General features: G+C 46.7%; 1 protein-coding gene across 2 annotated transcripts in view; it reads left to right on the forward strand.

The window, feature by feature from the left end:
* Positions 1-23,633, forward strand: part of LOC117412150 (glypican-3-like) — a 61,204-nt gene that overhangs the window by 4,827 nt on the left and 32,744 nt on the right. The window contains exons 2-3 of one of the 2 annotated variants that reach the window (XM_034903787.2): positions 3,047-3,208; positions 22,761-23,458. In XM_034903787.2, the coding sequence (XP_034759678.2) occupies positions 3,047-3,208; positions 22,761-23,458 (860 nt within the window). The remainder of the gene's footprint in view (positions 1-3,046; positions 3,209-22,760; positions 23,459-23,633) is intronic. The other variant, XM_058989442.1, reaches the window with a different exon arrangement.

Below are 23,633 nucleotides of genomic sequence, written 5' to 3' on the forward strand. Positions count from 1 at the left end.
AAACCATCACGTCCTTTTCATCTCGGCTTTTTAATAATCTGGATGTCGAACGGGGTGAAAATACTTTTTAGCGTTTTACAAAACAGGTTCCCACCTTGCATTCGCTGGAGAAGCTGGTACTAAAAGCTTTTCCCCAGATCGTTGTGCATTTTAGTTTTCAGGGTAGTTGTGAAAGAGATGCCTAGAGTGCTTTTCTGTTTAATGCAGCATTAATGAAAGGCATCTTTCATCGCAGCTGGATAGACATGAGGATGAAAGTGTCAATTGTTACCAAAGCCAGTGATTCCAGTTGCTAGTTTTTTAGTTTCCGCCTCTCCCTTTTAAGATGATGATATCGACTTCTTGTTTTCTTCCATTATCTGAAATTAGCCCCATCTTCTCTCTTTCATGCATTCTTCCCTGTGGTATTGATTCCAGATATTACGCTATCTGTTTAAACGCGATGGGCAACGTGCAGAGAATATCGGAGGTGATTCTGGTGCTTCACGCGTCACCCGGCGGTTTATTAGGAACAATAAAAGATGCACAGCAGTGTTCTGAGGCTCTCTACCTTTCTGTGCATATTGATTATGAAAATTGTTTAATTTAATGTTCTTCGTGAAGTAGACACAGGACTGTAACTCAATACTGGAGAACCTGAAACCACTCAGCCTGATTGAAAACACCGTCCAGCAGTAATAGAAAGAATTCAAATGAAACTGGAAGGCTTTCGCTTGTTTAGTTTAGTGTTCCTCAATCTTAAGATCTCAGAACGCTGAACTCAGTTCAGAGTTTAAAATATATGAAGTAGTCCTTCCCCACCACAGGGTTACCTGAGGGTTACCCTAGATTGCCATGCTTATTAATTTACAATAACAGCATTTACAGCACTTTGCCATGCTTTATTACACGTTGCCATGCTTTATTACACGTTGCCATGCTTTATTACACGTTGCCATGCTTTATTACACGTTGCCATGCTTTATTACACGTTGCCATGCTTTATTACACGTTGCCATGCTTTATTACACGTTGCCATGCTTTATTACACTTTGCCATGCTTTATTACACGTTGCCAGGCTTTTACGATGGGACACTTTTGCGTTCCCCTCAACCTTATCTTGTGCCATAGCAGACCCAGGCTGGGGTTCAGTATAGAAAGGGTGCTGCTGGTCTTGCAGCGGGCTTAAAGAGGTACTGGATAACAAAACGAATCAAGTCTGGGATGTTTTGGGCGACCGTAATTGTACTTTTGTAATTCAGTAGTTGTTTAAAGCCAATGTAGAAGTTTACCTTGGTCAAATCCTAGCACAGTGTAATAAAGCATGGTAGAGCACATGTAAGCATTGGAAAGCCCAGAGAGGTACAGTAAACGATATTAAAAAGCAGAGTGACCGCGGTCAAATGAATGGTCAGTGTAACCACGGGAAAGCTGCTAAATTACCAGGCACGTTACCAGGGCACGTTTTTATAATGGCAAGGACCGCGGTGCCGTAGTTCAAACGGAACCCCACTTACCCAGAAAAGGCGTTCTCATGACTAATCAATGGGTTTCGGAGCCCTGGTACAAATTCACGACAGCACAGTGGGCTGCAGTGTATCCTGCATGATTGCTGTACAGATGTGACTGCCCAGGGAAATCCCATAGTGTTGTTTACTCTACCATCAGTCACCCGCGTGTCAATTCTGCCTGTCGGGTTAATTATTTAAACTGACAAGCACCACACTGGGAGATGCTTTCATTCCCCATCGGCTCCTAGAGCAGCCGTATATACTGTTGAATCAATTCCGCTACCAGCAGGAGGCTGTTTTTCTAGCCTTGACTGCGATGTGTTATTGCTAGGCTGATTCCTGGTGTCTGATACAGGTTCGTTTTTCCATTGCAGTCGCGGACCAAAGTGTTGTATTTTTTTTTTATTCCAATCTGCATTGCTTTCTTGTACTCCCAACCTCCTGACACTACAGACACTGATTAAAAATAACAGATGGGCATGCAATACTGATGTTTAATTCAAGCTACCTTTTAGTGCTTTTTTGTTAATTCTGCATTTCTATTTGTATTCTGTGGCATTCAGGCATGTCGTCTGATGAACCTTGGTGCTTTGTTGGGCTTGATCTTGCAAAAGAAAGCATCTTCTGTGTCGAATCGATTCTCTGCGCGCAGTTTACAGTGACGTGTATTTATATCTAAAGGCAACATTCATGTCACTTTAATTATCCAGTTTAATGGCTTGTATTTGCTAGCACAAATCCAGTTCTCTCTGTGGATGCATGACCTTTGCATAGCTAGCACGGTGAGTGACGTGCCTTGTTGAAATGCAGGCTCGGTTTTATTATTTGGTACATCCTGAGCTGACTGCTCAGTCTCCCTGTCCCACCGAACCCTTTCGTTTCTAACATGAGAAAAAACATCTTCATTTTACAAAATTTGAACCATAATAATGGATGGATTTCAGACGTCTGCAGCAAACGTTTCCATCCGAAGTCTTTTTCAGCGTCTGCGATGTTTTACATTTGACTTTTAAATCATATTGCTTTTATACTGGTTTTTTTTTTTGTAAAGGATAAACTGTAATAAGTGGTCAAAGTAAGATGCTGTTTTCGAGTACTGTTTAGCACAAAAAAGTGGATTATTTGACAATTTATTCATGAGTTGCTCATCCCATTTTAAAACATTTCTAATTCAACTGATGCCAATCAAAACCCCAGCGACAAATACCATCGCTACTGCAATTAAACCATGTTAGTCTTAACAATTTAATACAGACTCTGAGACAGGCAAACGGGCAGTGCGCTACTGTGGGTATGGTGAATGGGGTTTAGCTGAAGAATCCACAGTCCTTTAACAAAACCACAGCTCTCTAATCCACAGCATTCGGTTGAATTAGAAAATGAATCCTTGAGGATCAGTTATGCTTTAGCGTACCTCTCTGTGCTTTACAGTGTTTAGCTGCTGTGTGCTTTGCCATGCTTTCACTGTGCTGTTCCCGATCACTGTGCAGTGCTTTTGCGATGGTAGATGCTCTCAGGGTGCAGCCTCTGTTAACACTGTGATTGCTGGTTCCAGGGTCGGACCTGCAGGTGTGCCTCCCCAAGGGGTCCACGTGCTGCTCCCGCAGGATGGAGGAGCGGTACCAGGCAGCGGCCAAGCAGAGCATGGAGCTCAGCATGCAGGCCTCCAGCACCGAGCTCAAGTCCCTCATCATCCAGAACGCAGCGCTCTTCCAGGGTAGGACACGGTGCACGCTTCCCCTTGAACGCATGAGCAGTGAGTGCTGGGGTGTCTGACTGGCTCAATGGAACGGAGGGAGAGTTCAGTACTGGGTGTCTTCGTGTATGGTTGATAGTTTAATGCACAGCCATGTGTTGGATGTTTAACATTTTTAACTGTTGACAAAAATAGGCAGGTCAAGTGTAGACGTTAGCCTTAACATGCAGCATGGGCCAGTTATTTCTTCCCAGTATATTCCATATGCCGCTGCATTCTGCACACACACAGAGCCTGGGTGACTAGCTGTGCATTAGTCCTGTAGTTCTGTCTGCTTCTCTCTCTGTATCAGACACAGAGCCAGGATGACTAGCTGTGCATTAGTCCTGTAGTTCTGTCTGCTTCTCTCTCTGTATCAGATACAGAGCCGGGATGACTAGCTGTGGATTGCTACTGTAGTTCTTTCACCTTGAGTTTTACAGGATTTCTTTTGAAGCAGCCATCTATTAAATTGTGTGAAGCGAAAGGCGTACAGGTTGAATGCTCTGTGGGAGTGTTTAAATATAGAAAACAATATCTTTCATCCAATTCTCTGTAGAGAGAGAAACAGAAATAGAGGAAGGAGGGACCAGGAAAAAGAGAGTGAAGGAAGAGGGGTTGAAAGAATTAAACATTGGGATATAGATAGAAAAAAGAAAGAGGTAGAAAGAAAGGGAAGGAATAGGGAAATATGGATAGAGATGTGAGGTATGGAAAGAGAGGAAAATGGGCAGAGATAAAGAGTGGAAACCAGAGACTTAAGAGGGGGCAGGAAAAAGAGAGAGATTATTGAAGGAATAAGGGTAGAAAGAAAAATGATTGGAATAGAGTTAAAAAAGAAGGGATGAGAGAGACAGATTGAGGAAGAGAGAAAAAGATAGTTAAGAGGGATGAAAGAGAGGACAATGAGGTGAGAAGTAAAAAGGGATGCAAAGAAAAGAGAAAAAACACACTGTGTTTAAAATCCATCACAAACAGTCCTGTTGTACTATCAAGCTGAAAGCGTGTGGTGTCAAAAAAAAGGGTTTGTTTCTTCCGCACCCCCACAGATAAATCACGATTAATAATAAATAAATACAAAGTTCAGATAAGGCCAGTCAGTCACTCAGTCATATCGTTACAAAAGAAAATGAATCTGTTTCAGTGTCGGGCTCCACAGCCGGTCTGTCAAGATGAGCGACGGTTTTAATTCCTGTCATGTTCCCGAACAGGAAGCAGAGAAAATACCCCCCCCCCCCCTCCCCCTGCCCAGAGGAACGCTGAGAGCTTCCCTCGGAAACCAAACACAAACACATTGCTGTGCGCAGAATAAACAAGGTCGGTACAAACATCGAAATGAGAATGAATCGCCAGAGTCACCTATTTGATGTCTTGTCAGCAAAGTTGCTACACCACAAGCTTTCACACGAGAGGAATGTGATCGAGACTGTGGTGTGACAGCGTTGAGAAGTCTGGCATCACAGGGCCATGTAGAACCAACATCGTCAGCCAGTCCGATTCCACTACAGTGAAATAAAGCACATGGTAAAGCCAATCAGGATCAACATGGCAAAAAGGAAGTCAGATAATGAGAGTTAAAGACTTGTGATAACCGTGGAGTTTATTATCGGCTCCCCTTTTGAGTTGCAAAGGGCGTTTGGAAGACTGCAGGCTTTTCAAATCCTCCTGAAGCCCTGCCTCTTTTTGAAAGTGCAGAACGAGCAAAGACACATTGTGTGTGAGGACTAAAACCAACGGTACCGGAATAAAACTAGCCAGATGAAACGAGTCGAGTGAAGGAAGGAGCTCTTCATTTATTTGCTCCAAGCTGTTTCTGTCTAGTTGTTATAAATGTCAGAACTATTTCCTTCCTCTCTGAAGGGTTTGCCCTTGCTTTAAGAGAGCCAGCCTTTGACTCTGCGCTGTTGGGTTACTGCAGATCTGCAGAGGCAGGACCTCCATTTAAAATTCCATCAGATAAATGATTTTTTAATGAGTATATATATAAAAAAAGGCAAGAATATTCCTTTGATAGAGAAAGATGTAAGTTTATTCATGCTGATCTGATCCTTTTGTAATTGGAAGATCAGATTCTAATTTAAATGGAATTGAATTCTTCGGATTCTGGACAGCCCTGTTAAGTTGCTCTAAGGTATCAAACACTAACAGGTCAGGGATTTAACCTGTATTGAATTCAGATTGGATTGACATAGCAGTAAGCACCTATCCATAATGCACTGCACTCTTTCAGGTTCGGCATGTGCTGTATTAGTGACTGCTGACAGCATTTAACAAGGGCTGTTTTAACTTTATCGTTGCCCTTTCAAGTCAAACCAGGTGTGTGTTTATTTACTGTAGTTGTGTCTGCATTCATGGCAAGGGTAAACCTTTCTTTCTTTTTTTTTTTAAATTTAGTAATCGCCAATTATTTTATTATTTTCTCCCAATTTGGCATATCCAATTATTTTTAGGCTCCGCTGTCCTCCGAAGCGTGTGCCGTCAGCCGACTGCTTTTTTTTCACACTGCAGACTCACCGTGCAGCTACCTCAGAGCTACAGCGTCGGAGGACAAAGCGGCTTACAGGCAAGCCCGCAGGCGCCCGGCCAGACCTCCAGGCTATAGGGGGCATCCTGCACTCCACTCAGAGTGCCTTTACCAGATGCCCCACTCAGGAGCCCCTGAGGGGTAAACTTTTGTAAGGGGTCCCTGTTGAATTCCCATCGCAGTAATCACTGATTCAAGCCAAACGTTGTATATTAAACTCCCAGTCCTGCATGAAACCATCATCGTGAAGCAGCATTCAGAATGTAACCCTGGAAAGCTTGGAGGCTGTACACATGCAGGGTGTCTCAGGAAAGCGCTCAGTTACCTTCGTGCACAACAGGGGCTCTTTTTATTTGGGGTCTGGAGCTGGGTCTTGTTAGCGTGCAGGTTGATGATTCCTGTGGAGACGCTGGAAGAAACATGCTGCTGCTGTACAGCACTGCTGTCTCAACAGCTTTCAATGCTTCTGTACAATCAGCATGTGTCTCACAGCAGGGGGAAAAAACACAACACACAGGAAGCTGCTTTGTTGGGGTTTTAAGCTTGCCAGCCTTGAAGCAGCAGGTAGGCAGAGCCATGGGAATGGAGAGACTGAGTTTGATTGGCTGCTTTAGACTCTGAGGTGGTGAGGTCAGGGGCGTTGAGGGAGAGCCAAGCCATGTGCTTCTGCACTCTGTGCTCCACCTGCAATGCAGGGAAGAGGCTATTATTATTATTATTATTATTATTATTTTTATTATATGATCTGATCTTTCCAGCTTTATAAGTTCCTGCATTGTGTGTAGGGTTGTATAAGAGATGTACATTTGTATTATTACAGATTCACTTTATTTATTTGTAATCAGTTGGATCCATGGTTAGCTACCCAATTTGAAATGCTCAATTCTGAAGATTGCAATGACTGTTAGAAAGGCTGATGAACCCTGAAATCACATGCACGCACACACACGCACACGGACGCACGCACACACGCACACACACACAGACACACACTGACACTCATCCTTGCCACACCGCACTGTAACGGATGTGAATTAATTTTAATGCATTCCGATAAAACGCTGACTTAGTGTTGAGGTGGTGAAATTTCTATCTTGCAGTAAGGAGATAATTCATTAAGAAGCATCCTTGGCTGTCGATGTATTTTATGCCCTGGACAGAGGGAGGTGTACTCCCAGTGGACTCACAGTGTGGGTCAGGGTTAATGATTTTATAAAGCCAGGACTCTGGGAACAGCTCTTTTATGAGGAGCGCACTTGTTTGTTTTTTAAAGCAGCTTGGAATAACCTCCAGCAAAGCCAGTGGAAATAAAGAGCCAGCTTTCACATCGCCTGTTAACAGAGACATACACATGTGTGCATTATTATTGTATTAGAATTTTCAGAAGGCAAACAAAAACTGCATGAAATATACACCAGTCCCTGTGTGTTAGTTATTTTTTGTGGGGTTTTTTTTGTGCAAACAAGACATACCCACTTAATAGAAAGGAAAAAAAAAACGGTAAATAAATCAAAAGAAAAAATACTAATAAAAAAGGGAGTTGGGAGATATTCATCAATTTATTTAAGAAAAGTGTTAACAAAGTAAATCAAAACCTGTGTGCACAAAACCGGACTGGTACCTGTGTGCACCTGGAGCCTGTGGACCGGACACCATGTGACTGCCATTAGGACATCAGTATGGGCTGGCCCCTGAGCTTTGTATCATTTGAAATGTTTCTGCTTGGTGTTCATCCCTGCCATGCTCTGCTGTGGTACACCGAGCATTAACCAGTCCAGGAGATTCCATAGAGCTTCTGATCAGGAGCCAGCGTGAGCCAAACGGAACATGACACTGAATAACATCATAGAAAGCGTTGCCACCGGCAGCTTGCACTGTAGTCCTGCTGTTCTTTCGCTGTGCATGTACTGTGTGCACACCTCCTGAAGGGGCGTGTGCGTGCGTGCGTGTGTGTGCATGCAAACACTGAAACGCAATAGATCAATCACAGAGGCTGTGTAGAGTCTCAATATAGTGCTTCAGACTTTACTCCTCTAAAAAACTAAATCCAACTCGAAGGTCTTATCCCTCCTCGGTGGGCACACCAGGTCTGTTGCCTGTTTTGGTCGGTACAGGCGGAAGGGAGGAATAAGTCTTTTGCACCAGTTCTGAAACTGGAATTGACTCGATTTCAGTGGCAGGAAGGAGCAGTCCATTTATTCTTCTGGGTAGTTTCTTGCATTGTGAAACGATATGTGCCTTTGCATTTTGCTTTAAGACAGTGGGGGTTCCATTATTAAGCTGTGCCCTGTGGCTCTGCAGCAGCCCCTGTTTCAATTGCGGATTGCAGTCAGGGCACACCTTGCATGAAGCTCCTTGCATTTGAAAATCAATACCTAAATGAAACACTGTACTGACAATAACACCTTGCATTTCCACATCGCTGCCCTGGGATCTCCTGACACACGCCTGAGGCATGATGTGATCGAGTTTAATGTGTTTTTAAAAACTTTACCAACCGTGCAGTGAAAGAGAAGACATCGGCACTAAAACAGCCTTTCATATCGTGTGCGTTGTTCTGGTTGGTTTTGCCCCTTCCATGACAGTGTTTGCAGTCTCCCCCTACACTGTGTTTACCGGTGGATGTTTTCAATTTCACAAGATTCATTGACGTCAAGGCTTGATTGTGAATAGTTCATATTAGCCAGGGAATGATGAGAGCCACACAGGCATTGACTGATCTGTCTGTCAGGTGGAAACAGGGTCCAGCACTCAGTATCCCTTTTGAGAGCATGTGACCCCCACCCCCATGTGCTGTATTACAACATTTGAGCAACAGAGAAAAGAAAATGAGTGAGGGGGGGCCTATCCGAGTTTGCCCCTTCATAGCAGCTGGTTGATCTCAAAAGTGTGGTCTTAAAGGATAGCAGCGCCTCCGCATCAACACCATGGCTTGATATCCCAATGAAGCGTCTCCTGCTGTCTGTCCTGAGACTAGCATTCCACCCAGGGCATTACACAGCCTTCTCTCTCGTCCCCTTGTCTGATTGTAATGTGTGTGCACGTTGTTTGAAATTGTTCTAGGTCTTGTCCAGGTAAACGAGGTGCCCTCGAGGTGACGATGATTCACCACCGCCCCTGCATCCTCCCCTAAATATACAAGTAATTCATGCACTGAAACACACAGCGCCACTGAGCTGACCTCTAGTGACTGATGGGAAAATATCCACATCGATTGATTACTTAGGTAAATGAAACCCAATTCAGATGAAAACAGGATTTGTTCTAATCTGGGAAACACTTACTGTTCCATGGAGACTGCGTTGCATTAGGAAGTGGAAAGGGTGTGTGTGTGTGTGAGAGTGTTATTAGTGTGTGAGTGAGGTTTGTAATAGTGTGTGTGTGAGTGAGAGGTTGTCTGAGTGTGTGTCTCATCGTGTGTGTTAATAGTGGGGTCTGTCTCATTTGGTAAAAACAACAGCTTATTAACAATTCATCTGAAAGAATGGTCTGTTTAATAATGCATGGCGGAGCAGTGTATCTGGGTGTATTAGAAGCTCCTGGGGAGGAGGGGAGGCTGGGAGGCTGGGGGGTGATTGTAATAGGAAGAGAAATGTTTGGGTGGCTGGATACCCTGGACACCATCCCAGGCACTTTGGAACCAGCAAGCCAGTCTTTACTAATATTGGATTTCTTGGTTTTCAGTTGGGTGTGAGTAATGATTACATATCTATAACAAAGGCATAAGACACTGTACATGTGTTCCACAGATTTATCTGACCAAAGGAAAAAAGGGCAGTGCGTTTTTATTGTAATGATCATTGTATTCATCATTGTATTTATCTTGCTCTTAATTGTATTATTACTTGCACTGTGATTCTTAAATGTAATTGTTGACGACTGTAAGTCGCCCTGGATAAGGGTGTCTGCTAAGAAATAAATAATAATAATAATAAAATAATAATAATGAAGACTCGAGAAAAACACTAAATCACTTGTTCTATGAATGAATCATCTGTGACTTTACACACACAGAATCTTTAATTAAAAGGAAAGTCAAAGGGGGCTCCCGAGTGGCGCTCCTCGTGGAGTGCAGGATGCGCTCTATAGCCTGGAGGTCCCCGGTTCGAGTCCAGGCTATTCCACTGCCGGCCGTGGACGGGAGATTCCAGGGGGCGGCGCACAATTGGCCGAGCACCGCCTGGAGGAAGCGATGGCCTCTGATGACAGATTGCTCTAGGATTACAGATCCTGTGTAAAATGACTAATTAGTTAACAGTATTCAATAGAGGGAGGCAGAGGCTGCTGATTCCCCTGGTGGATTAGAGGAATTGATAGGACTTTTGAGCGAGTGACTGAGAGAGCGAGTGTTGAGAAAACAGATATGCTAAATCTAATCACCCTTCCAGGAATTGAGCACAAAAGCACTTTATAAAGCAGGGGAAACCAGGAGGGCTGTCAAGCTGTTTTACATGCTGAAGGGGGGAGCAAGGAAGGGAGGGAGCGAGGGAGGAAGGGAGGGAGCGGTAAACTTTTAAAGGGTAGCTCTGCAATATTATAGAACTAGTAGGAAACCATTTTGGTAAACCCTCTCTAGATTTGCAGGAGTGAACTATTTCTGTGAAAATAATAAAAATAAAAAAAAGCTCAGCAAATCCGTCCCAATGTGACCTCGCGACCTCGCTTTCATAAACCTTTTACAGCAGCCATAAAACCCAACAGCACGCTGTGTTACTGCTGCTCTCAGGGATGGATTCACACAGAGACAGAATCCCAACAGCACGCTGTGTTACTGCTGCTCTCAGGGATGGATTCACACAGAGACAGAATCCCAACAGCACGCTGTGTTACTGCTGCTCTCAGGGATGGATTCACACAGAGACAGAATCCCAACAGCACGCTGTGTTACTGCTGCTCTCAGGGATGGATTCACACAGAGACAGAATCCCAACAGCACGCTGTATTACTGCTGCTCTCAGGGATGGATTCACACAGAGACAGAATCCCAACAGCACGCTGTGTTACTGCTGCTCTCAGGGATGGATTCACACAGAGACAGAATCCCAACAGCACGCTGTGTTACTGCTGCTCTCAGGGATGGATTCACACAGAGACAGAATCCCAACAGCACGCTGTGTTACTGCTGCTCTCAGGGATGGATTCACACAGAGACAGAATCCCAACAGCACGCTGTGTTACTGCTGCTCTCAGGGATGGATTCACACAGAGACAGAATCCCAACAGCACGCTGTGTTACTGCTGCTCTCAGGGATGGATTCACACAGAGACAGAATCCCAACAGCACGCTGTGTTACTGCTGCTCTCAGGGATGGATTCACACAGAGACAGAATCCCAACAGCACGCTGTGTTACTGCTGCTCTCAGGGATGGATTCACACAGAGACAGAATCCCAACAGCACGCTGTGTTACTGCTGCTCTCAGGGATGGATTTACCCTACCTCTGTGGGCTTTGCAATGCTTGCCTCTGCTTTACCATGCTTGCAGTATGGTTTATTACACTTTGCTATGCTTATGCTCTGGTAAACGTTCATAAGGGCAATCACATTAGTGTTATCAGGTCACCTTCCAAACAGCACATGCATCGACACCAGACTGGGGCATTCGCTGACCACCAGCCCCCTGTGCAGTGTGTAACTCCTGGGGTTCTGTGAAGGGCTCCCATTCACTGACCACCAGCCCCCTGTGCAGTGTGTAACTCCTGGGGTTCTGTGAAGGGCTCCCATTCGCTGACCACCAGCCCCCTGTGCAGTGTGTAACTCCTGGGGTTCTGTGAAGGGCTCCCATTCACTGACCACCAGCCCCCTGTGCAGTGTGTAACTCCTGGGGTTCTGTGAAGGGCTCCCATTCACTGACCACCAGCCCCCTGTGCAGTGTGTAACTCCTGGGGTTCTGTGAAGGGCTCCCATTCGCTGACCACCAGCCCCCTGTGCAGTGTGTAACTCCTGGGGTTCTGTGAAGGGCCCCCATTCGCTGACCACCAGCCCCCTGTGCAGTGTGTAACTCCTGGAGTTCTGTGAAGGGCTCCCATTCGCTGACCACCAGCCCCCTGTGCAGTGTGTAACTCCTGGGGTTCTGTGAAGGGCTCCCATTCGCTGACCACCAGCCCCCTGTGCAGTGTGTAACTCCTGGGGTTCTGTGAAGGGCTCCCATCCAGACCCTGACCAGGCCTGACTCTGCGTAGCTTCAGAGATAAGTTTGTAAGGCTGCAAAGAAGTCAGCCAGGCTCCTTGTGATTGTGAGACGGCTGAGAGAGCTGTTGCTTGCTGCAGTTAATTAGGGCGCTTGCATAATGAAACGAGGGCTGGCATTAAGGCAGGCTGGTGCCTCGTCTCAGCCAGCAGCAGTGATGAGAGGCTGACTGCTCCTTGTTAGGAACTGAATAACAAAACGTCAGAGAGGAGCCAATCAATGTGCCGAGTTCGTTAGCAAAGTTGTGAGTTTGTGAAGCAAATTGGCTCATTAATCTGCATCGCTGTGGCCTTGCTAATTAACCTGCTCAGTTAGACTCAAGATGCCGGTCTTTGTGAGTCAAAGGAAGAAAAAAACAGAAGTATAACAATGTCTTTTCATGAAGATCCAGGACAGGTTTCTGGGAGCTGATGATTGGCCTTTTCTTTTCATGATCTAAACGCACAACATCTGAAAAAGAAACCAAGATCTCTGTTCTGCATTCTCAAAGCTTTTTACTCCAAATCAGCAGTTAATAACACAATTCCAGTTCTAAAAGGAATAACTAACAACAGAGTTTTTAACTTTCTGAAAACATCAAAGAGTAATTTGGATAAGAGAGCTTTCAGGATCTGAGGCTTCAAAGATATTTTCAGTTCCCTCTGACTGTCTGTTTGTCATGTTTCTCTCTCTCTCTCTCTTTCTCTTGCTCTCTTTCGCTCTCTCACTCTCTCACTCACTCTCTCTCTCTCTCTGTTATTCATAAGTTTTAAACCTTTAAAGCCAGACATATTGTTCCTGACAAGGCAGAGCCCGTAATGATAAATATTTGATCATGTTCTTCAGAGTGTGAATACAAAGGCAGGGGAGAAGTTGGGGCGCTCAGCTTCGTTTGCATTCCTGACTTCGTCTCCCCCTCACCGCCACCCTCCTGTGATCCACTCTGCTGACAACAGGACCTGTGGAGGCAGCCAGTGATCTCCCATTGGACCCAGTTTGAGGGGCTTGCTTCTCAGCTGGGCCCTGGCAGCCCGGGCTGTATTTGCTGTCCCGTTTGCAATGCAGAGCTCCCTGGAACGCTAACTTTGATAAATGTTCCTGTCTGACACCAATTCCATGACATAATTACTGAGCATGCCTTCAATTAGCTCACGATGCAGGGTCAAGATCCCAACATTATTTCATCGCTGACCCATCTGATCGTTTTATTATTATAGAAGGCAGTAGTGCAAGATTAATAACAAATAAAACATATATATTTTTGAAAGGTAGCTTTTAAGATTACATCAGCCCGTCCATGAAATTTTGAAAGTGTTTTTAAAACTCCTCTTAATTGATTTATCATTACGACTAACACAGCAGACCTGCACCGAAACTATCATAAAAGTCAAGAACCCCCCTAAAAATGGTTTTCAGTATAAGCGCTACCCTCTATCTGGCTGTGTGCGCACTGTCTACATTTGAAACAGTACAGCGGAATTCATCACTTATCTTTTAGAATGTTGTGACGGTAATGGGCGGCCCGGGGGGGGGGGGGGGGGGGGGGGTCTGGGTTGAGTTCTCCAATCTCAAGGGGCTCGGGGGCGGACAGTAATGTGTCTCTCACAGCATTCTGGTCCCTGTCCCCTGATGCACTTCTCTGCAGCCGTTCTTTCCTCCTCGCAAGTCTTCCCTCGCTAATCCCTCGGGTCTGGCACTGCCCACAGAAGCTGACACATTACCAGCTAACTTTACACTCACAGAACAGGCTTACTCTGCATAAGAGACAGCGTCAGAGAAACAGAGAGAGAGGCTTGGACTTAGTCAAGTGGACCCTTAGATTAGGGGTCGTTTTATTATTCACAATGAAAACCTGGAATGAAAAATAGGGGCAGTAGTCGATGTCTTGGTTCTGTGTGATTTATATTTCACCAAAAATAACCCTGTCAATGTTATTGCTCCCTCTGTCTTTGAAATCTTTCCAGCGATGCGTATCTGATCTGTGTCAGGATCTGCAGTCACATTGAACAGCTTGCAGATAGCCAGCTTCATCTGACAGGAAGGATGTCTTTTTTTTTCTTGCAGTGCGTGTCGACTTTGCCCTGTCGTTTATTCAAAGTGCAGCGGCGGCTCCTCCCTTACCCGGCGGGGCTGGCGCGCTCACCTTCAGGATTAATTATCCAGCGCTGCCCCGGCCTGTTTAAAAGGGTCAGCTCCTCGCTGGCGGGCTCTTAAACAGCGGCTTTGGCTCTCCGTCAGGAACACAGCGACAGAGAGGTGAGGGGAGGCCGTCTACCGCTAGGACTGCGCGCTGATTAAAATAGGGGCTTCCATTGTCCTGGTGAAAGAAATCATTTGAAATATTCCCCTCCAGGCAGGCAGAGTTAAGAGCCCAGGGAAAGCTGTCTTAGGATGTAACCTAGTTAATAATAACACTGCTAATACTTCTGTAATAATACTCTACCACGTTAAACACAGCAGCACCATATGAGATGCAATGCAGCTAGAACCTCACATTCCAGCTGCACGTTGTGGTGCTGAAGCCTTTGAATAGGATTTAAACCAAATATCTACCAGTGGGTAGTGGAAAGAAATGCTAAATGTTTCACGTGTTTGCAGTTATGCCTAAGAGAGAGAGAGAGAGGTGGATAGACAGAAGGGTGGATGGATAGATAGAGAAATAGATCGACAGATAGATGGATAACTAGATAGAAAGACAGATGGATGGATGAATAGATCAATAGATTCACGGATAGATAGTTTGTTAGCTAGATAGATGAAGCGTTCAATATAAAGACGTGGGATTGCGGTGTTGGCGGGGGTGTGATTGAAGGCAGCGTGCGAGTGTGAGGGGGGGGGCGGGCGGGCGGAGGGGAGGCGGCTGACAGTGCTTTGATCAGCCGGGTAGCAGAGACAGAGGAAGAGGCGACCCTCTGCACAGCAACACATACTGGGGTTTAATAAGGCAAAAATCTAACCAAATGAAGAATTTTATTTTATAACTGAAGGGAGTGTGACTGGAGCGTTTGATGTTTAGAACTGCAATCTGCTGCAGACTGAATTCATTTTTTCCTTTTTTCTCCATTTGTTAAACGTTTTCACTGTCAGCTAGTGACATGTTGAGTGACAGAGTGACATGAGGAATGGGGGCCAGGGCAGGAAATCTTGCCAAATGTTTCTGTTCATTTTCCTTTGATTGCAACTGAGCACACAGTGCCTACCGGTGGATAGATGCTGTAACTGCACTTTTCATCTGCCAAGCTGGCCTTTAAGCTGACACACTTTTTAGCACCTCCCCTTCTAACCTATTCCCATTGTAAGCGAAGTGTAATACAGCTCAATGAAAACATGGCAAAGCACAGGTAGGCATTGTAAAGCACAGAGAGGTAAATGGGAAAATCATAATACTGCAAAGTATACTGTGCAAATTTCGGGTTGTACCATGCTTCACAAACCGGGTCCACAGATCCATCGAGAGTAACTCCCTCTGTGCTCCTTTGCTTAACTAACACATTCTTTAAAAGACAGCGCTGATAGTCGACAGGGGGGCTCTGAAACAGCTGGCTGCGTCCGACCTGCGGGGGTGCCCTGCTGAGCAAGAGAACTATATATATATATATATATATATTCTTGATTTGGATGAATTCAGGCAAGGCATGAAAGTGGTGCCTTCTGGATCTCTCCGAGGCAGGGGGTGATTCTGTCAATTACCCAGCCTCTATACTCGTCAGCTCTCCTGTCGCTCCGTGCCAGATGACGAACAGGCAAGCGCTACCCCAGCCAGCACTCCATTAGCAAGGCTCACTGAAGCACGGGGCCTCCGCTGCTCTTCTATGGAAATGCCTGCTGTTTAATCTGCTTGTGGTTTAAAGGCCAGTTGACACGGCGCTGCAGTACCTGTGCTTGTCAGTAGCTTTTTACTGCTCCAGTCAATCACTGTCAGGCAGTGTGTGATGTGCTGTGGGTGACTCTCTCTCTCTCTCTCTCTCGCTCCTCTCTGAAACGCAAGACAGTGCTCTTGGCATGGTACTGGTGTAATGAACGCTGTTGTGTGACGCAGTGCCGTTTGGATTCGCACCCCTGTTTGGGAGCTTTCTACCTGGATGACATCACAGTCACATGATACTCTGTCCAACACGTGGTCTGGAAACCCCAGCGTGATTATGAAGGCTAGTTTGACATCTTGTTATTTATAAATCGAAAAAAACTTCCCAACCCCTATAAGATGGAAACTAGGATAACCTTGAAAATGACTTTGGGGACTGTAAGGACCCCAGGACTCATTCTCTAGTCCCCTTGCAAACAGTACACTGCATCTCAGTATAATGATGTTCAACACAGAAAGCTCTCCAGTAATGAAGCAGACTGTGCCACCGCAGTCAGCTGGCTTTGATTGTGTTTGTGGTAAACGAGGAAGCCAGGGTATGCCAGTAATCAAAAGGTGTGATTGACTCCCGTGTAGAAGTATCAAATCTCATTACAAATAACGAACCCAGTAGTGTAAGGGAGACGTGCAGATCCCTCTCTCTCTCTCTCTCTCTCTCTCTGCTTTCTTTTGTTCTGAAACTTCAAAAACACCCCATCTTGTTATGTTGATTTTTTTTACACACTTTTACTTAGCAAGAGTCTTCTTCCCCTAGTCTATTTTGTCAGTGAAGTATTAAAGCTATCAGCTGCAGACAGGAGGAGAGAGAGAGAGAGAGAGACGGGGGATAGAGAGAGAGAGAGAGAGAGAGAGAGAGAGATGGGGGAGAGCGGGAGAGTGCTGCTTCCTCAGTTTGGGCTCCCTGCAGAGTTTGCCTGCGAGGATTGCAATGGCACTTGTGAAAGCAGATGCAAGTCTTTGCCCTGTCTAATCTCCCTGCCATCCCATGAACATTAACTTGACATTTAGAAATATAGCTTCTGAAAACCATTATCTCACTGCTGCTGCACTTTTCAATCTTTTATTTTTTTTTGTAGCTCTCTCTCCTTTTTGCTTATCTTACGACAACATCTAACAATTTACAAGACCAAGAATAAATGCATTTCGAAATTCTGCGAGGCGCATCGAAACGAGAACAAAACGCGATCAATAAATACAAGACTCGAAGTTCTTCTGCTTGAATAAACTCCTTTTTTAAATCCCAACTCCAGTTGGAGAGCCTGGAGCTCCCAGCTACAGCAGCACCTGCTCCTGAACAAACAGGAGCTTCTAGAAGTGATTCTCGCTAATCCAATAATACCACCGTGCCTTACCTGTTATACATGTCACCTTATGAACGTTTCCCATAGCAAAGCATTGCAAAGTGCAATAAAGTCTAGTGAAAACATGCTAAAGAACAGCCCAGTACAGTACGTGGTACAAAGTCAAAGAAGGTTTAATATGCAAAGTTAAAGAAAGTTTTCAGTTTGATACAAACAACTCAATGCATTCTACATAGAGTCCAATGATCCATGCTGCTCCCAGCACTATCACATTACAGCCTTGTCAGTTGAGGTATGTTACACACAAAGTGGAACAGATCCTCAGTAACCACTAGCTATCGTCTTGCACAGCTCTGATAGAATTAAACAGCGTGAGAGCTGAGGAGAGGGAGAACTGTGTAGCAGCTATTCAGTGCGCTCAGGTAAAATAAAAGCACGTGTATCTGAAGCACCAGCCTTTTCCGCAGGGCTAGTGAACTGATGCGTCGTGCTGAAACAGCAGTCTGCTGTGGGGCGCTGCGGCTCGAAGCGCTGTGATTGTGTGTCGCCGGGGAGGGGTCTGAGATAGAATACACAGCCCTGTACATACAGCTCGGGTAATTGAAAGGGATACACAGCAGATTTGATCTGTCAAGCCCGGATTTATGCTCATCCGTACCTGGCTTCCATGTCATTAAGAAAAAGATTGCTATTGATCCCAGGAGAGAGAGACAGAGCCCCACTCCATCGCTCGCTGTGGAGACTGCTTGCTTCCTGTCTCTCCCTATCTCTCTCTCTCTCTATCTCTCTCTCCCTCTGTATCTTTTTATATCTCCCTCTCCTTTTGTCCATCTCCCCCTTTCTCTCCCTCTCCCCCTCCTCTCTCTCCATGTCTCCCTCTCCCTCGCCTCCTCTCCCTCTCCCACTTTCTCTCCTCTCCCTCTCCCCTCCCCTCTCTCCTTGTCTCCCTCTCCTCTCCCTCTCCCCCTCCTCTCTCTCCTTCTCCCCTCCTCTCTCTCCTTGTCTCCCTCTCCTCTCCCTCTCCCACTCCTCTCTCTCCTCTCCCTCTCCCCTCCTCTCTCTCCTTGTCTCCCCCTCCCCTCCTCTCTCTCCTAGTCTCCCTCTCCTCTCCCTCTCTCCCTCCTCTCCTTGTCTTCCTCTCCTCTTCCTCTCCCCTCCTCTCTCTCCTTGTCTCCCCCTCCCCTCCTCTCTCTCCTAGTCTCCCTCTCCCCTCCCTCTCCCCCTCCTCTCTCTCCTTCTCCCCTCCTCTCTCTCCTTGTCTCCCTCTCCTCTCCCTCTCCCACTCCTCTCTCTCCTTGTCTCCCTCTCCTCTCCCTCTCCCCCTCCTCTCTCTCCTCTCCCTCTCCCCTCCTCTCTCTCCTTGTCTTCCTCTCCTCTCCCTCTCCCCTCCTCTCTCTCCATGTCTCCCTCCTCCTCTCTCTCTTTCTCCCTCTCTGTGGTGGGATGTAAATCTCTAGTAGAAGCAGCTGTGAAGGGTATGGCAGGGTCTGGAAATCTACTTGACTCCCCATGAAAACGCCTGCTACCTCCAACACGGAGCACTACACACACACACGCACAGACACACACACGCACAGACACACACATGCACAGACACACACGCACGCGCACACACACACACACGCACAGACACACACGCAAACACAGACACACGCACACGCACAGACAAACACGCACAGACACACACGCACGCGCACACACGCACAGACACACGCACAGACACACACATATACACAAACACGCAGGCAGGCAGGCATTAGTTACAAAAACACTATTTAAAGTGTTTGTTTAGGTGAAATTGTTGTTATTTTTGATCTTAAAACCAAGAGCTGAATCATATTGCATAAATAACTTCAAACACTCCATCTGCCTGAAACGAGTAAAAGAACCCAAGGAGACAGTGTGATGAATAATCAGACGAAGTGTTTGTAATCATGCAGCCATCCTCCCAGTCTGGGAACTATATTCTACTCCATCCCTAAACTCTAACCACTAGGTCACACTGCCTCCCTCCCAGTCCCACAGCTCTAACCACTAGGACACACTGCCTCCCTCCCAGTCCCACAGCTCTAACCACTAGGTCACACTGCCTCCCTCCCAGTCCCACAGCTCTAACCACTAGGTCACACTGCCTCCCTCCCAGTCCCACAGCTCTAACCACTAGGTCACACTGCCTCCCTCCCAGTCCCACAGCTCTAACCACTAGGACACCATTGCCTCCCTCCCAGTCCCACAGCTCTAACCACTAGGTCACACTGCCTCCCTCCCAGTCCCACAGCTTTAACCACTAGGTCACACTGCCTCCCTCCCAGTCCCACAGGTTGTATTGACTCCGCCATGGAGAAACAAAATAGCCGTATAAAATTTCAAGCATTGCTATTTTTTTTTATCCTTGTCTCATTTCTCCTGCAAAGTGATAATTCTGATTTACTGGCAGCAGTAATTACAGATCCAGTCTGTTACTGGAACACCTGGAGCCATGCCACCCGCCTCTTATCCAGGGACCCGTCCCCCTGCAGGACACAAATACCCTTCATCCAGGAAGCCGACGGAGGGATGGGATTCAACAACCGACAAGGACAAGAGCCATTTATCGCTCACCTCGACGTTCCCTCCCTCCCAGCGCCTAGCCTCTACACTGCGTTTCCTCCAGTCCCTTGGTTTTACCTGTTGGAGCCTAGTGTTTAGAGCTGTACTGGGAGGCAGTGTAACCTAGTGGACAGTACTGAGAGACTGGGAGGGTGGACCCAACCCTCCTCTTCAACTTCACTGACATCCGATCCTGTCTCCGTGTGATCTTCGCTTAACCCTGTCTCTCCGAGCGTCTGGGAATTGGCCATGCACAGACCTACAGTGCAGTACATGCTCACATACAGCAGACGAGGCGCTTCGGGTCCTGCGTCAGACAGGAACAGTCTGGCTTGTAAAGCACATGACAGATCTGCCAGCAGCAGCAGGTGCCTCCCAGGTTGAATCAGGCAGGTCATAACAGGGTCACGTTCTCTCCTCCACGGAGATCTGTCTTTCCGATGGAGTAATTAAAGATGAAGCACACTTCTCCTGCCCAGTCACCGCTAGAGAAACCGGAGCGTGCCATCAGAGATCACGTATTGACCACAGCACTGAAATCCATCTCTCGCCAGGAAGGGCAGGATGTGAAACTGAACGCCAGTATCCCGCTATTCCTCTGTTCTGAGCAGAACGGTACAGTACCCATTTCCACCAGCAATGGCACTTCTACAATCATTGACTCTAGTCGGAAACTTTTTTCTAGGGACCCCAATGGGTTTGAGTGGGCATAGTCTGTGTTAACACAGTTCTCCATACCCACCTACTAGATGCTACTAATAATTGACTCCCAGCGCTGTGGCGTTACCACAGTACAGCTCGCTGCCCTGTCCTGTATGCTATCTTTAAAACAAAGCTCATGGACTGTGCGTGCTGTAGATTATATGATGCGCCACTGGGGCCTGCAGTAGCCTGTAATGGCTCTGTGTCTTGATTGTATCAGTTCAGTGTTTAGACATCAGGATGGAAACTGAAGCAGAGACAATAAATACATACTCTATCTCTCACAAACACACACACATGCAAAACCCTTGACAGAATGCATGTGGGTGACAGATTAATGATTCTGTATAGAAAGTGATAGAAAGAAAGTGTGTTACAAGTGCCCCTCCACCCCCTCCCCTCACACCCTTGCTGATTTGGTATTCAATGCGTTCTGCATGCTATTAATCAAAGAGGAAGTGTAACGCTAGCACAGCAGGAACGCAGGCTGGAAATCAAATCAGAGACCCGGCAAGCTTCTCCAAAAGAGGTTTGAAGGGTAATGCTAATGTTAGGTTTTGCATATGCTTCAGGAGGACCAGTTATTTAGCTTGTAGTGCAGTAAAAGAGGACAGCATCTTCAGCATATTGAAAAATAAAAAAAACCTAAAACTAAAGAAAAGGTTTCAGCTGAGCGGAGAGTGACGGCAGTGCTTTGCTGATTGAACTGTTTAAAACTGAGTCCCCCCCCAAATAACCCTGAAGAGTGGGCTTTGCAAACTCAGCAACCACAGTTTTTTTGAATTGCTGTTTTTAAATTGCAGTGTTCAAGTGGCCTGAGCGAGAAAGCTTCTCGTCTGCTGGATTTCACTGAAGCTCCTCTTGTGATGCTGCAGGTGGCAGAGGCGCCACGTTAGTCCACTTGTGGGGTTGGGAACCCAGTCCGAACTCAGTTTAACAGAATCACTGGTGAAACTTTGTTTTATAATACTGGAGTCTAATTGGCTGCACTCCGTTGGTCAGTCTAGTTGTGCTCCATTGGGTCCCTGTGATCTTTATGATGTCCATGAAGTATACTGGACCTCACTAAGCCTGCTTACCCATGTGAGGTCTGACCAGATCACTCTACAAGAATAGGGATACCATATGACTCCATGTCCACTGGGACAGTGCAGGCTTTTTAACTGGAATTGCAAAGCATTCTGGGAAGTGTAATCCTGCTGTGGATGGTAACCCTTTACAAGAAGTATTGGACACAGACCTGCCCACTTTCGCCTCTATAAACATGCAGTAGGAGTCTTATTTCCATCCCTGGCGATCATAGGCCCTGTTTTTCACTGTGCTGTAATGACAGGTCAGTGCTTATTTATATTATTGAGATCATAAAGGCTATTGTAAGAGAGAGTTTCCCATGTCACTGGTGGCCAGGTCTACCCTGACATTAAAGTAAAAAATACAGGACTCCAGGCTTGCCTTGATTTACACATTTTATAACTGAGCAGTTTTTAAAACATCTGAGACAGTGTTCACCTTGTGCAGCCAGATCAGAGTGTAGCACAAACGTTTCATATTAAAAGACATGCAGCATCAAAATGCATTTGAGATAAGGAGAAAGGAAGGGTCTATACTTGACTCCGTGCACGATAATCTCCCTCTCTCTGACATTTTCCTTTTCCTATTACGTTTACTTTCACGCCCCTCGAGAGTTTCAGCACAACCTGAAGAGGGGAAGTGAAGAATCTCTGCACAATCCTGAGCCGTATTCTGGAGCAAACACACTGAAGTGTTCTCCAGTCGTTGCATTATTAAAATGTGTCTTTGCACCTGATCCAAAATAAATGTGAGTGCATGTGTGTGCGCGTGCGTACGTGCGTGTGTATGTGTGTGCGTGTGCATGTGCGTGTGTGGACTGAAGGGGCAGTTCAGGGTTCAAAAGCTCCACATGTAACCTGCTCTTGACTTGCAGTATTAAGAGCTTTCTAATAGCGTGGCGGCTGCTTAGCAGAAAATAAACTGCACCCCTGGGGAAGTTGAATGCTGGCATACCAGCATTTCAGTGAAAGTAATTTTTAGTCTTTTAAAACGAATCTGAACTTTAATCTAAGAAGACGTACATTCTGCTTGCTTGCTTTACTTAAAATTGTACATTGTTTAATGAAAAAAATGATAAAAAAAATTCTGCACTGTGCTCAGAGCTGTCAAAGACCTAAAGAAGCGCTTTATACAGAGATGAATGAGTGCACCATAAACTTATAGCGTTGTATAATATAACAGTCTTCATCTTTCTGCAGGATTTCCTTCCTGTCTCACTGGAGAGTACAGGAGAACTCCATGATCATTAACCTGCCCTGTCCCTTTGACGGCGCCCCCTGCTGTAACCGTGTCTCTCCCTGTTGTTTCTCCAGAGGCGTTTGACGTGGTGGTCCGGCACGCACGCAACTACACGGCGCTGCTGTTCCGGGGGCAGTGGGCGGGGCTGGCGGGTGAGGCGTGGGGCCCGGTGACACAACTCTTCAAGGACGTGTCCCTCTACATACTGGGCTTGGACACCAGCGTGGACGACATGGTCAACTCCTTCTTCGACAGCCTCTTCCCCACTGTATATCGGCACCTGCTCAGCGGGCCCGCAGGGGGCTCCGGGGACCAGCCCTCGGAGGAGTGCCTGAGGGCCGCGCGGAGGGACACGGGGGCCTTCGGACCCCTGCCCAAGCTCATCATGACCCGCATGTCCCGCTCCCTGCTGGCGGCCCGCGTCTTCCTGCAGGCGCTGAACCTGGGCATCGAGGTGGTCAACACGACAGACCACCTGCGCTTCGGCAAGGACTGCGGCCGCACCCTGCTGCGGCTCTGGTACTGCCCGCACTGCCAGGGCCTGCTGGAGGCCAGGCCCTGCCTGGGGTTCTGCCAGGCTGTGATGCAGGGCTGCCTGCTGCAGCTGTCCGAGGTGCAGCCCTACTGGCAGGGCTACATCCAGGGGCTGGCGGGGCTGGCGGGAGGCATGCAGGGGGTGTACGACCTGGAGAACATGCTGCTCAAACTCCACACGCTCGTCAGGGACGCCGTGCTGCACGCACACAGGAACCGGCTGCGCCTGGCCGCTCTGGTGAGTCCCTTCCTACATCACTGCAGGGGTGCTTGTATCGGGTCTCTATAGAGGGTGGTGCGGGGTGTCCTGGAAAAACCTGATAACCCACAATTTCATTTATTTTAGAGAACCTGCCCTTGCATCATATTACCAACACGATTTCCCGGAAACTACGTTTTTCCACCACATAAAC

Source organism: Acipenser ruthenus, chromosome 16 (assembly GCF_902713425.1).
Source record: "Acipenser ruthenus chromosome 16, fAciRut3.2 maternal haplotype, whole genome shotgun sequence".
NCBI classification, from domain to species: domain Eukaryota; kingdom Metazoa; phylum Chordata; class Actinopteri; order Acipenseriformes; family Acipenseridae; genus Acipenser; species Acipenser ruthenus.